The 15,495-nt window shown below is 27.0% G+C and overlaps 2 protein-coding genes across 2 annotated transcripts in view; both read right to left on the bottom strand.

Annotated features, from left to right (window-relative positions):
• The window catches only part of LOC126907346 (trace amine-associated receptor 1), a 326,541-nt gene extending 314,555 nt beyond the window's left edge, over nucleotides 1-11,986 (bottom strand). Inside the window, exon 1 of the mRNA XM_050688557.1 lies at nucleotides 11,977-11,986. The gene's annotated coding sequence lies outside the window, so the exon portion shown is untranslated. The remainder of the gene's footprint in view (nucleotides 1-11,976) is intronic.
• Nucleotides 10,225-12,877, bottom strand: LOC126907345 (uncharacterized). Its single transcript, XM_050688551.1, has 2 exons — nucleotides 12,777-12,877; nucleotides 10,225-11,683 (listed from the first exon to the last, which is right to left on the bottom strand). Exon 2 carries the CDS (start codon nucleotides 11,628-11,630, stop codon nucleotides 10,320-10,322), a length of 1,311 nt encoding a protein of 436 aa, XP_050544508.1. The 5' UTR covers nucleotides 11,631-11,683; nucleotides 12,777-12,877; the 3' UTR covers nucleotides 10,225-10,319.
• Nucleotides 12,878-15,495: the final 2,618 nt, after the last annotated feature.

The following is a 15,495-nucleotide window of genomic DNA, read 5'->3' on the forward strand; positions in this document are numbered from 1 at the left end:
AACGCTTTTAGTAAAAATAGTAAATCAGAAGATGCTTCATAATTTCTGTATAGTCAGGAATTTTTTAAATATTTCTTTGAGTAGATCTCATTAGTCTTTATTGAATTTCTTAAAACTTAAAATGAGATCTTTTTCGTAGAGTTTATACGGTTTTATTTTTTGTGACATAAGCACGTATATAGCATGAAAAATATATCTAGTTAAGTTAATATGTAATTTAATTAGATTTGAAGTATAAGCCTTGTACTACTTATATAACTATGAATCATAGTTAGACTATATGAATTGTATTTTATGCTAATTTTTTTTCTTATTATAAAATATCATTGAAATAAGTATTAAATCACAATCAAATAATTTTATACGAGGAAAATGTATGTGAAAAATTAAACTATTTGATATAAGAAAAATGAAAGTTTACAATTAGTAAACATAAAAAAAAAACAAAGGAAATGTTTTACATAGTTAAGTAATGTATTTCTCTTTTCTATGAAAGTTAAGCATTTGATTACTCGCTATGGTTAATCATTCGAAGACCACACGTATGTTAAAATTTTCCCACGTTTTACCTCAGAATAGTAATAATTACAGTCTTAGTATAGTTTTGATTATGCGGGAGTTAAGAGTAAAATTAATTACATCTGTCGAAAAAATGATCATTAATTTTTGTTGTTGTTGTAACCATAAAATGGATTATTTCTCATCGTGAATGATTTTTGTTTTAGCCTAATAAAATAATGACTAAATAAAAAAATTACAATTAATAAAATTTAGCCAAGGAAAGTTTTTCTTTTCTTGGTAAGTATTGACCTACATTTTTTTAATTTAAGGTTATTGTTATTTAACTGAGTTTATTAAATTTAATACAGGTTTCTTTTACAATTTAAGGTATATCTTAACAAAAATTAATCGACCAGTTAATATTAGTAAAATAATCATTTTTCATCAGTTAAAAATAGTCTGTATATGTAGTTGAATTGATTTTTGATTTTCTTGTTAATAATTTTATTGTAATATTACAATATATTAACTTCAATGCATATCTAAGAAGCTATAGGTTTTATTTTACCTTTATTTTTTGTGACACTATTAACGATAACTCTGCTCTTACTAAACCGATTTTATTCAACGATACATAAAAAAAAAACACATAATGTATCTTGTTAGAAATATCAGTGCCATAATTGTAAATAATTCTCCTTGATCCTCATATAAAATGGGACATGTCTCTAAAAATATAGTTATTATAAAATAGTCAATGTGGATATTATTTTATATAAAAATAACTTTTTAAAAACTGGACGGATTATTGTGAACTTCTTATTATAATACTTCAAACATTTACCATGTCGGCGACATAATTTTTTTGAAATTCTAATCATTAACCAAAGTACAGTGAGGGTTTAAAAATCATATTTTGATTTTAAAATTCTTTTCCGTCATTAATCTCGTCATTTTTGGTAAATATGATACATTATTTTATTTGTTACGCATAATACGTATTGAAGCATTTTTTACGACATTGATTTTAATCACTGTCAGATATCAATCAATACTAATTTAAAAAAACCCTTCAGTTCCACTACGTTGAATCCCTACTACATTAAACATTTTTTAAATTTAATAAGTCTTAAATAAATTGAGAGCGAAAATAATTTAAACGTCATTGTTTGTAAAGAATTATCAAACGTTAGTAAGATTTTTGTTTTTTATCGTAGAACTACTGTTATACTGTGCAGTGAAAAGCTAAAACTAATGAGGTTTATACTATAAAATACATAAAGCTAACTTTTGTGAAAATTCACGGAAATATTTTGTCTTTATTGCAATAATATAAAATCTATAGTGGAGGAAATTATGTGTAGTACGACAGGTAGTGGCTTCATACTTATCTAAATTATACTTAAGCAGTACACATGAGGAAGAGCGTTTTCTTTACGCATAGAAACAATAGTTTAAAATGGAAAATGTGTACATATTACAAGCTCATGATTATTCAAATCATTGACTGTCAAATCTTGTGTAATAATAACTAATCGAGTACAGTAATGCTATTTTGTTTTTGCCGATATGATCCAAAGAAATAATCGGACAGAAAATAGAAATTTGAAAATATAAATGCTTGTTAACTGTTAATAATTGTCAATACACTCGTAATGTTATTTTTATTAACCTCTCAGAAATAAATGTGTTTTATAATTCACAGATTCACGTCGCCAGCATCTTTAATAGGCGTTAATACGTTAAAATTAAAGACATTAATTTTAATGAAAAATCAATTGAACCCGATTAGTAATCATATTAAGCAAAACATTAATGCATAACGGAATTTAGTCAAAATGGTCAAATTTCTGGTTTTGATTGATTTGACCAACTGTCATGGAAATAATGACCAGTTTGCTGTAGTAATATTTTGAAATCAGACTCAATACTTCAACGATGTTAGTTTTTTATACCGTTGAACTAATAATTGTGTTCTGTTCGTATTATTATTATTATTGTAATGTATTTATATTTTGTCTAATACCAATATCTCGAATCAAACTCCCACGTGCTTTTTTCTTTTACCACATCACTATCTCCTCCCTCTTCGTCTCATTTCTCTCTCCCCGTCAAAATACGCACTGCATTGTGTACAAAACTTTAATAGAATTTTATTTATTAGGTTACATCACATCCGGCACCAACAGCTGTTCGTATATCTGTACGCTGGCGACCACTATCAATCCGGTTGTCGTACAAGATTATAGCAATAATAATAAAAATAACAAAAAACACTATTATGATAAAATATACGGTACAAGCATAAGACATTTGAAACCGTCGTTGTCGTCGTTGTTGTTGCGAACGAATTGGTGAAATGGGTTAGCTCGTAGGAGTTGGTGTCCACGTGGGCCGACCGATACGAGGCCGTCGCCTCGAGTAACTACCACCGTAGCCTCTACTTCATGACAATAATAGTAATAGTAACCGAACACCTGGTTAACCACCGTCGCTCGTGATGAATGAACGTTACCGCCAAAATACAAGGAGACATTTTCTGTGGTGACCATTTTTCGAGGACGAGGTCAATTTCGGTTGTCGACTCGTTCCCCCTCTCTCTACTCGAGTCACTTTTATTAATGACCGTGCGATTCACGACGATAAATATTTTTATGAATGAATCTGCCAGGCCGCCGTCGCCGCCGTTCGTGGCGCCATTGATGTATTTATCATTATGCACGCGAGCCCAGCGGCGCGGCGTGTCCACCGAGTTGGGCCATATGGTCGCGCCAAAACTGGTTGTGTTCCCCGTCTCTCGCTGTATACATTAATTTTTTAATCGTATTACATCAGAGGTTCCATCAAGATTGATCTCCGTAGAATTAAAAATCAGCTCTTCTGAAAAATAATAAACTAGTGAATAGAATGAGCTTACATTTATTGTTCTAAATAAACTTAACACTTACGTGAAAGTCAAACTTAAAACTTTTGAGTGCCTAAAACCTGTAGTCATTTCAATCTAGATCAATTAAAACTATTAGTAGGCGTGTCGTTAGAAGTATGGGACAAATTAAAAATATATTTTAGAATATTTTATGAAACACATTTAGCTACCACAGATATTCTACAGCAATTTATTTACAAAAATAGGCTGACATAACATGATGTATTGTTATTAGTCTGATTTCGTTGTTAACTCGGTGAAAACCTATGTAGATGGTAAACGTGACTTCCTTTTAGCAGTTGTGTAGATGTGTTCACTGCAATAGTAACCCACCCGTAAGTTTTCAGAAATTTTTTTTGCGGAAATTCAAAGGAAAACGAGGATTTTCTGACGTAAGGATTCTGCCAGATGTTTTTGTTCTAATTGTTCCGATTTAATGATAAAACATGGTTCGCCAACGTAGATTTGCTCTTTGGATTGCAGAAAATGACTTACGACTAATTATTTCGTTATTATAAGAAATTTGAAAATACCTATAACAGTGTTACTATTTGATATCTGTCCCAACTAAATCAGTTTTTTCCAAGAAAGAGTTCTTCAATTACAAAAATAATTTGTGCGATACCTTACACAATATTTTTAGTGTATAAAGTTTTAGGAACGGCAATTACACTTAATTGGATAACATAATATTTATACAAATATTCAATGTGAAATAAATTTACTGCGAAGGAGACAAACAATTCTAGAAAAGACTTTACTGAAAACTAATATTTTTAGAATTATTTTATTTAATTAAGAATTATTTAATTTTTAGAATTAAAACATTATCTTCATCAATTATGACTAATCTTTGCTATTAATAATAAATAGCAAATAGTATGACACTTAGATTTTAAAAATACCAACACTTACATTAGATTATTTATAATTAAAATGTGTACTTAAGCGTATTTAAACATGTATTACATAGGTAAGAATAAATGACCTTGATTAACAGAAAGTTATTATCGTTAGATGTATTCATTGAATATGTGTAGGCGGTTTTGGATGATTTATCAACTGATATATCTTTTCTGAAATATAAATTACTTACGAGTGAATACAAAGCTAGTGTTAAAATAATTAACAAATCTTGTTCATTTTTTACACGAGTAAAATAATTTATTCAAAATATCAATTATTACGCGCTTATTACAAAAATCGTTACTTCGTAGCATAACTATTCTAAAAACTACACTGACAATTTTTTTTTAGAGATTACCCATTTAAGTTTCAAATTAAAATTTCAAAAAGACAGCTTCTAACCTATAAAACTTACAAATGTTTAATAATGAAAACTTTGTCGTCAAATGATCTTATAAATTCCTTTCTGTTCATTATAAATGAATACTATGTACTACATATAAGCAATTTTTATGCCTAAGTTGCTATACATTTTTTATTAAACTTGTCACTTTTTTGTTACAACATTCAAATAGTTTTAAATATTTAAAAAAAAAATATAAATTATTTTATGGATTTAAAGTGCGAAATAATTAATTAAGAATTTCAAGCAATACTTTTGATGATGTTTTTTCAAAAATCATAATCTACTATATAATTAAATTATTCGAACTGTTCTTAATAAAATTTAATCTTATAAGAACAGTGTTTAAAGCACTATTTTTTAGACCTTTTACATAAACGACTAAATTCAAGTAAATTTTAAATGTCTTATTTTATTAGCAAATGATAAATATCTGACGTTCAGCAACCGTTAATTAAACTAAATTGTCGGGTGTATAATTTTCAAATGTAAATATGGAAATAGAAATGATAACAAAAACCATCACAAATGATTAATCGTTTTCATTTCAACATTCGGAGTTATTTTTTAGTTATTCTTAAAAGTAAGACTATATTGTGTATAATTATGTACTAGTTTTAGATGATGTGATTTTTTATCATGCTTACCATAGTTTGTATAATGGCATCGTGGTTGAACTACTTCCTAATAATACTTATTTTTATCACATGACTGTAATTTTTATTTATTTTTAATCCAAAGACGATAATATAAATAAATACAAATGAGTTTGTATTGCTTGTCATAGTAATTTTTTGAAAACCCAAATACTCGATTAGTGTACACAGTCAACTGTGTAAAAAAATCAATTAATTCCGATTTCAGCTTATTACATTTAAACGCTATAACGATTAATATGTATAAACATAATATCAGATAAAATAATTTTACCTTTTTACAGTACAACAAAAATAATATACAATATATAGAAATATACAATGAACACATATTTATATTTGACTATAAAACTCATCAAGTATTACCGGATGTTGCTAAAAAACAACAGTAGTTAATTCAAGTAATAAAAAACTAGTTTGAAAATTAGTTGCTAAAATATTCTTCTATAGATTCATTTTAATACCTTCATAAAATAGGCACGTGGAATATACTAAACAACAAGTACTGCTATTGTACTAAAATAAATACGTATGGGTTCTATCGAAGAATATAAAAATGTTATGTTAATTACTACAAGTTCAAATCTCAATCCAATAATGGTTACAATAAAGTGTACAATACGTGACCTAAGGTCACAAGATAAAGTAGATTGCAATCGATATGAGTGACTGTAATAGTGATTTTGGATAATATTATTTACTTGTTAATTCATTTGAGGATTGGCGTTTCCAAAAAAGGTCAAGAGTATGGTTAGACATTATTAGTGTTGATGACCTCAATAAAAAATTTTCATACTCTTAGTTAAACACTCATGTAATATTGTCAGTGACATCGGTGCAGACTTTGGGTGATACACTCAAAGTCGGTAAAAATATCAGAGTATCATTTAAATTTATTTAATCGATTCATAGTAATTTAATTAAAGACACTTTCAAAAAACTACAAAATTGTCAAATTTAATAGTATTCATTATTAGATTGTTATTACAAAAGTACCATAAAGTTCAATTAGTTTCTACTAGAATACAGTTTTTTTTATATACAGATTATATACATATTAAGAGTTAGTAAATTGAGAATTCTACAAAAAATACATATCGTAGAAATTTGATGCACCAAATAAAAGTTTTTTTAAATATTTATAATGAGAAGTTACTAAAATAATTTACTAATATAATGGAGATGATTATTTTGTATTTATTCAAATTGAGATAGAAACAACAAATAAACTGTTATTCTCTTACTAATTTTATGTATAAAAAAAAATTTATATTGCAAACTTTCCTTATCTAATTGATCTATAAAATGTTAAATAACTAAGAAATATTCCAAAATATAAATGAGATTCAGTCTATTCGTCTGATCTACGTACCTAAAATAACTCATGAAAACCAAGTTCGCCAAAAAATAATCTGTGGCTTTTTGTTCTATATGATCATTCAAAAGGAAATTTCAAATATCTCTTTAATCACTCCTTCCCACCCCAAAAAAACTATAACCTCAGTAAAAAGACATTACTAAGTACCTTGGCAATTAATAAAAATATATAGATGATATTATTCGGAATAAGGTAAACTAATTAATGTTAACACGTATTCCACGACCAATTAAAAATGATTTGACGTGAATTTAAAATTACTCAAAAACTGCATATTTAATTAATTTGATACATTAATTAATCATTTACTAATTAAACGATCGTAATAATAAGTCGAAGAGAAAAAAATTTAAGATAAATCTTATTTTGGAGCGTCTGTTAACTTTCTTTATGGTTCTCTTATTATGATATATTAAACTCTATACAAAGTGATTTTTTTTATCCTAATTCACTATAGGTTATAATTAAAAAATCATTTAGTATACCGATTATCTTGTGGAGTTTATAGTTTAGTCAAATAATCTTGACTTATTTTAAAAAATATTTCCCAATTTTATAATAACTCTGAAATATTTTTATCTTTTATTCTAATAATCATACTTAATTAATTTTTTAAAACAGGCGTTTGTATTTTTTTGTATTTATAAAAGTTGATAATCATTATTCAGGGAGTAATGTTCTCTTAAATGAGGTGTCTTCGGCGGCTAAGTTAATCACTGTCATTTTTCATTCGACAAACAGATTATGAGTACCGACTTCAATTTGTTCGAGAACCACCTCTTCTGAACTATGCAAATGCCTAGTACTCTCATTATTTCAAAAACAGCTTTGTCGGTTACCAAGCAATTAATAATCTCAAAGTTAACATATGCCTAGTTTACATTATTTTATGAGTGTATATTTGGAAATATTTGAACGATTGTAGTTCTTTGTGTATCATTTTCAGAAGTTAATACTTATTCATTTTTTTTGTAAGCAGACAATTATCAGCGCGTTAAAGTTTACAGTAAAAATCATCAGATATCTTAACAAAGTCAGTTAAATATATTGATACTTAGATAGGTAACTTCCTATATATTGAGTTAGGTATAAATATTTTATATGGGGTGTTCAGTAAGTAAGAAAACGAGTTTTCATTGTTCTCATTGTTTGTAACAATTTGACATGTTTCCTTACTTACTTAACACAGTGTAAATACTTGATACTAAACAAGTAAGAAGAGAAAGTTAAACGAAAACTAAGGAAATATTCTATAACTGTTATAACCTTTTAAATTGCTTAGGATGTTTTACGAATATGATGTTAGAACAACAAGAAACCTAGTAGCGTTTTTATGGTTTGTTTAAACTTTATTATGTTTTTTATATGCAGATTGCATAACACATACAGTTTTAAAACACCCTTTTAAACTTTGTACAGTTATAACAAATGTGCTCTCGGTGTAGTTAATTATAACAAGCAAACAATGATTTTATGACTTCATTTAATTATTAATTCATAAACCGCGTGTAGTTGCGGGTAATGTCTTTTAAAATAATTGATGGACAGTTATTGTCGATGGTTGCTACAAAACATCGGAATTACTGCATCGTTGGTGGCCAATTGAGTTTCAATCTCGTTTTAAATTTAAATTGTTTGACACCAAAAGAAAAGTTACTACAAACTACAAAATATTCCAATGGCCTACAATAACACTTAATAAAACTACAGTGAACAATAAATATAATTATGTACAAGAATTTATTCTTTAAAACAAAATTTGTGTCTAAAATAAAAATTAAGTGTCATCGTATTTTAGTTGTTTTTTTTACATTTTGATGTTACAACATCAAAAAGTCGTATGCCATTAATACCGAATGAATAATTTACAGTAAATACAATATAATAATAGTGTTATTAAGTAAGCATAGTGTTTGGATGAATTAATTTTTCGCTTTGCACATTTTCGTCTAGAGATTTCTCAGTTAAATTATACAAAATTTTTTTTTTTTAATTTAATGATGAAATCGGTAGATAACTATTATAATAGTCGATAGCTAACACACAAACATTTAATAAGCATTAATTAATTTCTAGACTCTTAAAGAAACCATAAATTTAATTACATGTACAATTTATTTTCTCTCCGTGCAGTTGTTTTAACAAAAATGTTCGTCGATGCATATGATTTACGTCTTTATTTGTACTTCAGTGTCTACTCTGTATAATACAAGTTGTCTGTGCTTTGACAATGTATCATAAATTCTCTAATCAATCGGATAAGCAAAATGTTACGAGTAATTTAGTAATTAAGAAACATTTGTACTGAAAGACAACGTTATTCGTTCAATAAAGTCCTAAAAAATACTTAGTGGTGTTTTACTACGTTTTATGAATGAAGAACGCGTACATTTCAAACGGCGTGCGGTCTCGTCTATCGAGTGAGTGCGATTCGTTTAAATAATTGAATGGTATCACCTGGGCCTTAATAATAATAATCATGGGAACTCTGTACACTATCATTACAGTTTCGCTGTCCGTGAATTGTTCAATTGTTAATTATCAGAATTATCTATACGACCGGAGAATGATGCGCACTCTAAGCAAGCGCGTTGTCATTCATAAACCGTTCTGGAGTATTATTAAAAAACTGCGGATACCCTATAATCATCAGCAGCGGCAAAACAATTTCTTTCCGTTGGTCTCTATCTCTCTCTCTCACCATCGGATATCGCAGGGTGACGTGTGTTCGGTTGTAAGTCAGTATCTCAGCATCGGGTCGCTCCAGCGGGACGATTCAAAATCCCCAGGACGTATAGACGGGACGCTGAAAATATGACTGGTGTCTGGACGGGCTGCACAATAGGGTTGCGTCCCGAGAGGTCCCGGGAACGAACACCTGTGCACCGGATGTTGCAGCAAAGACGACGACGGCAGAGTTGACGTCACCCGGGCGCGGGCAAGGTGTGCCGCGGTGGACCGGTCCGCGGGCACCGGAGGTACCTGTCACTGAAGACCGGGCGTCATAAAAAACTGTTGGGAAACCGAGTCGCTACCCGCCTCTCACTGTTTTTCGCGCTTTCATCAATAACGACCTCAACACAGTGTTATGACACTAATACAATTTTTATACAAAACACTTAAAATTATCATACAATGCAATTATTATGTTTAAAAGTAAAAAACATAACATTTAAAAATGTTATGTTATAAAAACCGATGAAATAATTTATGTACTGTAAAATACCAACAAATAGGTATCAATCCTCTCAAATTTTAAACGAGTTCCTATAAACTCAATTTATTATTTTATTAGTCATTAAAGTTATTTTAGACTGTAGATTTTTACGCAATTTTCAATGATACATTTTATTTTATAAATTATTGATATATTTATTTTATAAATTAGCGAAAAGAAACAATTAATGTCTATTGTTAACATTTCAAAGACTAATAAAAATGCTTCAATATTTTATTAGATGTGTTTGTGTTTGTATAATATATAAATATTCATCTGTTTAAATATTCACAATATATATTTTCGTGTTATTAAAAAAAAAAAAACAATCATTAAATTATTAATTTTTTTGGTAGCATAACATTGAAAACATTTTTAAATGGATGAATAAGGTAAATATCAGTATTATTTAAAAGCTTATTTAAGTACTTGACGAATACTTCCCCACTATAGATGCTCTCTTTTAAATATGTGTGTAATGTATTATGAACATTTAACTCTTCTGTATTATCGATATAAGCTGAATGACTTATCAAATTCGAAATTTCTGTAGAATTCAGATTTTTGATTGGTTCAATTTGTTTATTAATATTTTCTAACTGTTTGTAATATTTATTAATCGAATGCGTTATTAATAACTGAAACTGTTCCAGTTCTCTTATACTTGAAATGTTGTGATAAGAATCAAAAAATGAGTCAGCAATATTTTTAACATCAATTATATATGAATCGCTAAAAGGTTTTAGTAATTCGATGTAACTATTAAGAATTTGGGACATTTTTTGACTATATATTTTGATATCCTCAAATGATTTCATATAAAATAAGTGACGATCAAAGATTCGGAGTATAATAGTATTTGTAAAGAATATAAAATGTTTTTGCAACATTATAATATTAGCAGCTTTATTGATTAGTGTGTCATCATCATTTTTTCCTTGTGCATATTTACCCACTGAGACTTTGTAAATAAACTTTTCAAACCTATTAGTGTTATCAAAGAATTTTGTAAAATTGTTGAGTAATAGATTTGCATTTTCCATAATATTATTCAAAAATAAATTTGACATGTAGTATGGAATATAGAGCATTATTTCTTCACCTAATGAATCCATAATTTGAAACACTACGTATTGTATTGAAGCTATCGATTCGCTTGCACATTGCAAATAATAGTCATATTCATCATATAAATCCATCATTGTTTTGTACTCTTTAAAAGATATCATGTTCAAATTATTTTTATAATTTACAAATTTGTTGCATTTTTTTGTATAAATAGCATTATTTAGTGAGATTGTCATTGTGTCATGTATTACTAATAAACATTTAAATCTAATGTCATCGCATGGAATCGCCTGAGATCTAAATTTTTGAAGTCTATCCATAAATAAATAATAAGTCCAAAATACATCTAAGTCATCACAAAACGAATCGTCTACGTTGCACATGCCACGAATACTTGCTATTATATAAAGCGCTTCGTTTTTAAAGTCAATAATGTCCTTATGGACATTTAATATTTTACCTGAAATTTTCATTTGAATGTTGACATGAAACAAAAACTCGCAAGTTATTTTTTCGTGGATTTGGTATTCATTATTTATCTTAGGTATATAATTTAGGCAAATCGATTCTAACATTTTTCGGTTTTGTGTTTGACTTCCGAATTGTATACACAAGTTTGCTATCAACGCTAATAAAAGAAATTTATATAAATACATTTTTACGTTTTAAACGATTCTCTTTATTACTTTTTAATTATATAATCGACTTTATTAAAAAAATATTAACACTTATTTCATTTAATGAAAAGACACGATTTTTTAAGCGTATCTGTTTAAAAATAAGTTATTTTTCAAATTTTATATTTTTCTAAAAGAACAAGGAATGTGCACTGTGTATATATTTTGTGTATTTATAATTTAAATTTAATGGCGAATTATTTGTCATCACAAAATAAAACTGTTGCTTAAATATACTTAAAACGTAATATTAAAAATAATTATAATATTGTAATTTACATTTTGATATTAATAATGTTCTAATGTTAATAGAATATTTATAATTTGTTATTGAGACACTACTACTATTTAAATGTACTTCAATTTCATTCAAAATTTTTATTAAATATTTCACAAATACGTCATTACTAATGTAATTTTTTTGATAGAACTTTATACATTTAGTTTGTTAGTATTGTTTGATGTAAGTAAGGGTCAAATTATATATACATATATTGTTAAAAAGTATTGTGATATCATGTTCTACGGTAATATTACGATTATTTTAAGACTTTTTTATGAACGAGATAGAAGAACGTCAATTCCATCGAATTTTTTCATTAAATATTTGGTAAATACTTCTGACCCAGATACTCTTCTGGTGATTGAACACTCTTTATCCAATTTTGTGATGTCTAACATTTCTGCATTATTTTATAAGTATGAACGTATTATTAATTAATAAATATCTCCGTAAGCTTAACTGATGTATATATTTTACTATAAAATCCACTCCTTTTATTTATATTATGTAATATTTCACACTATCTTATTGGTAAATACTTTGCAAATTGTTTTAGATGATTGAAATGGTCAAGTCTGAACATAACAGTTAAACATTTAAAGTTAAACTTTTTAGCTTAACGAAGATTTTTTAATTTTACATAATTTGAATTAAATTAAATTTTAACTGAATTTATTTAAAAAAATAACGTACTAAATTTAACTGTTAACTTTTAAAATTTAACTTAATTTTAATAAATTAAAAAAAATATATTAACTTACCAGACTTAGAAATGATCTTATAAGTCTTGTTACTTGTCTTATATAAGTTTGGTTGTATGAATTGAATAACTAAATAAAATAAATGAGGAATGTTTTCATTTTTTCTTAATATTCTTGTCTGGGTTTTTAACCAATTGAAACAGATATTTTTCGACAACCCTTTGTATTATAATACTTGTTCTAGTACTGTGATAAAGAGTCGGTGATTTTCACTAATATTATATGAATCTAATCTATATTGAATATAAAAATCACACTTATTTGATATTTTTTAATAATAGCCTCCCACCAGTGGAGAAACCCGACTTCTAAAATTTAAACTACCTTAAATAGATTTTAGCTAGTTAAATAGATTCGTAAATACAGCTAGTGGCTCTATCTATCGTTCACTTCCATCGAAAATTTTCGTCCTAACCAAAACATACGCAAATGCTGTCTAAATTATACGATGTTCAGTCGCTGTTTATTACAGCCAATGTAATACAGAATAGTTTATCCTTTGCTTACTCAAAGCTTTTTTAAACTTTACGGTAAATTAAAACTACTGTTCATTTTAATACCATCGTTAATTCTTTCTTAATACCAATTGTTTGTCAAATTAAATCAAATTGATAAAAATCGATTTGAAGCACTTACCGATTTTTTCTTTTTGATCCCTTCAGAGATTTATTATATTTATTTATTAATATTAATTATATTTAATTATTCAGGGATTATTTATTTTTCAGTAATGTTAATATTAAAACCGTTCAAGTGATACATGTACATTAACTATTGGAAATTTTAAAATATTATGATGTCAAATTAATAAAAGTATCTATATGTTAAAATGAATTAAAATATTGAGAATTTTAATGAAAAATGGGAATAATAAATATCTTTTTCTTTATTTTTTTTTTAAACAACATTAATTATTTATAATTAATACATTCAGTTGGTTACTAGATCTGAATGTGTAAACATTTCTGTGTACCTTTCCACTACTTTCTAATAATTTTTAAATATTTTACCATTATTTTAGCTATTTGCAAATAAATATCTCGCAAAGAATTGATTGCACTATACATTGTATAATGTGCAATGCCGGATTTCTTAGTAATACAATAAACTAATGTTTTAGGCGGCAATTTTTTAGAGGCTACTGATTGTTAAATTCGAAAAATAGCTTTTAATATTGAGTTATTTTTTACATATGTAACTAGAAGTAAAAGAAATGCTAATTATTGTTATTAAATGTTTATAGACCAACAATTGGATTATTTGTACACTAATATCTAGTAAATAAAATGGACTTCGATGTCACATTAAAAAAATTTGGGACTTCATAGTCACGAAAAATACTATTGAGTACTAGTACTAGCTTTTTAATCTGTAACATCTTTTATTATTATATTTTATACTGTTTAGTTTTAAAATTAAATATAATAATTGTACAAATGATTAATTTTAAGTAAAATCATAGATTTAACTTCAGTAACTACTCTTAAAATTTCTCTACAAATAAATCATATTAAATGTTATTTAAATAATAACATTATATAAATTTCTGGTGTTGTTATTGCTTTCAAAATGATACAATTTTTAGTAGATAATGCTGCGAAAGATATAAAAAAGAAATAAACTTAATATTAAGTCAATAAATAAGATATAATTTTGTTTACAAAGAAAATATTAAAGTAAAAATAATACAATAAAACTAACAATGTAAATAAATAACATTAATAAACTATACAAAAATACTTACAATACAAGCTAATAATAAAGAAAAAATAATTAAAAAATCATTGAAAATGCTTTATAATAAATTGCAACTATTTTTAATCTAAATATTCTACATACGCCAGAGGGAAATAGTATTTTAGAATTTCCTTTTTTGATTAGTTTATAATATTGTATTTGGATCAAATCATAATTTTAATAGAAAAGTGTAACTCTTATAATTATTATCAAGGTTTAGTGAACATTTCTAGTAATATTTTTATTATTTAGTTATAAACATTAATTTTTTTTATGGTACAATTCATGATATTTATTTATTTATTTAACTATAAATTGTTATACAATTGTAAAATAATTTTCCTGGATGGTTGGTTCATTATTTTTGTATGAGGTGTATTCAGAAAATAACGGAAATTTTTAAATTTCACGGGTTTGGAAAATCGAATTATCAAAATATATTTTTCATGTTGGTACACATGTCCCTGAAGTATGATACAATTTTCAGCTGGATTCATTTTTTACTTTGTCGGTGTAGCGGTTAAGGTTAGACGCGTTTTTATGAGCTCGACGATTTTCGTTTTTTAAAAAAAATGGATCAAAGGATTAGCATTAAATTTTGCGTAAATATGAAATAAAATGAAACAAAGTGTGTGATGTGTTAACAAATGAGTCTGGTGAGTCTCCTATGAGTAAAACAAGGATTTTCCAGGTGGTATAAGCGTTTCCAAGATGGCCGTGAAGACATTGAAGATGACGAACGCCTCGGACGGCTTCAGAACATCAACTACCGATAAAAATGTGGAAAAAGTGAAAGAAATGGTTATGAACGATCGTCGAATCATAATCAGAGAACTTGTTGATGATGTTAGAATATCAAATGGCCTATGTCATAAAATGTTTTCGAATGTTTTGGGGACGAAATGCGTAACAGTAAAATGTGTTCCAAAAGTGGCGACGAATGGAAATTGCTCAGTAGTCACTTAATGAAGTCAACGACGAT

This window comes from Daktulosphaira vitifoliae, unplaced genomic scaffold (assembly GCF_025091365.1).
Source record: "Daktulosphaira vitifoliae isolate Bord-2020 unplaced genomic scaffold, ASM2509136v1 Scaffold_5, whole genome shotgun sequence".
In the NCBI taxonomy this organism is placed as follows: domain Eukaryota; kingdom Metazoa; phylum Arthropoda; class Insecta; order Hemiptera; family Phylloxeridae; genus Daktulosphaira; species Daktulosphaira vitifoliae.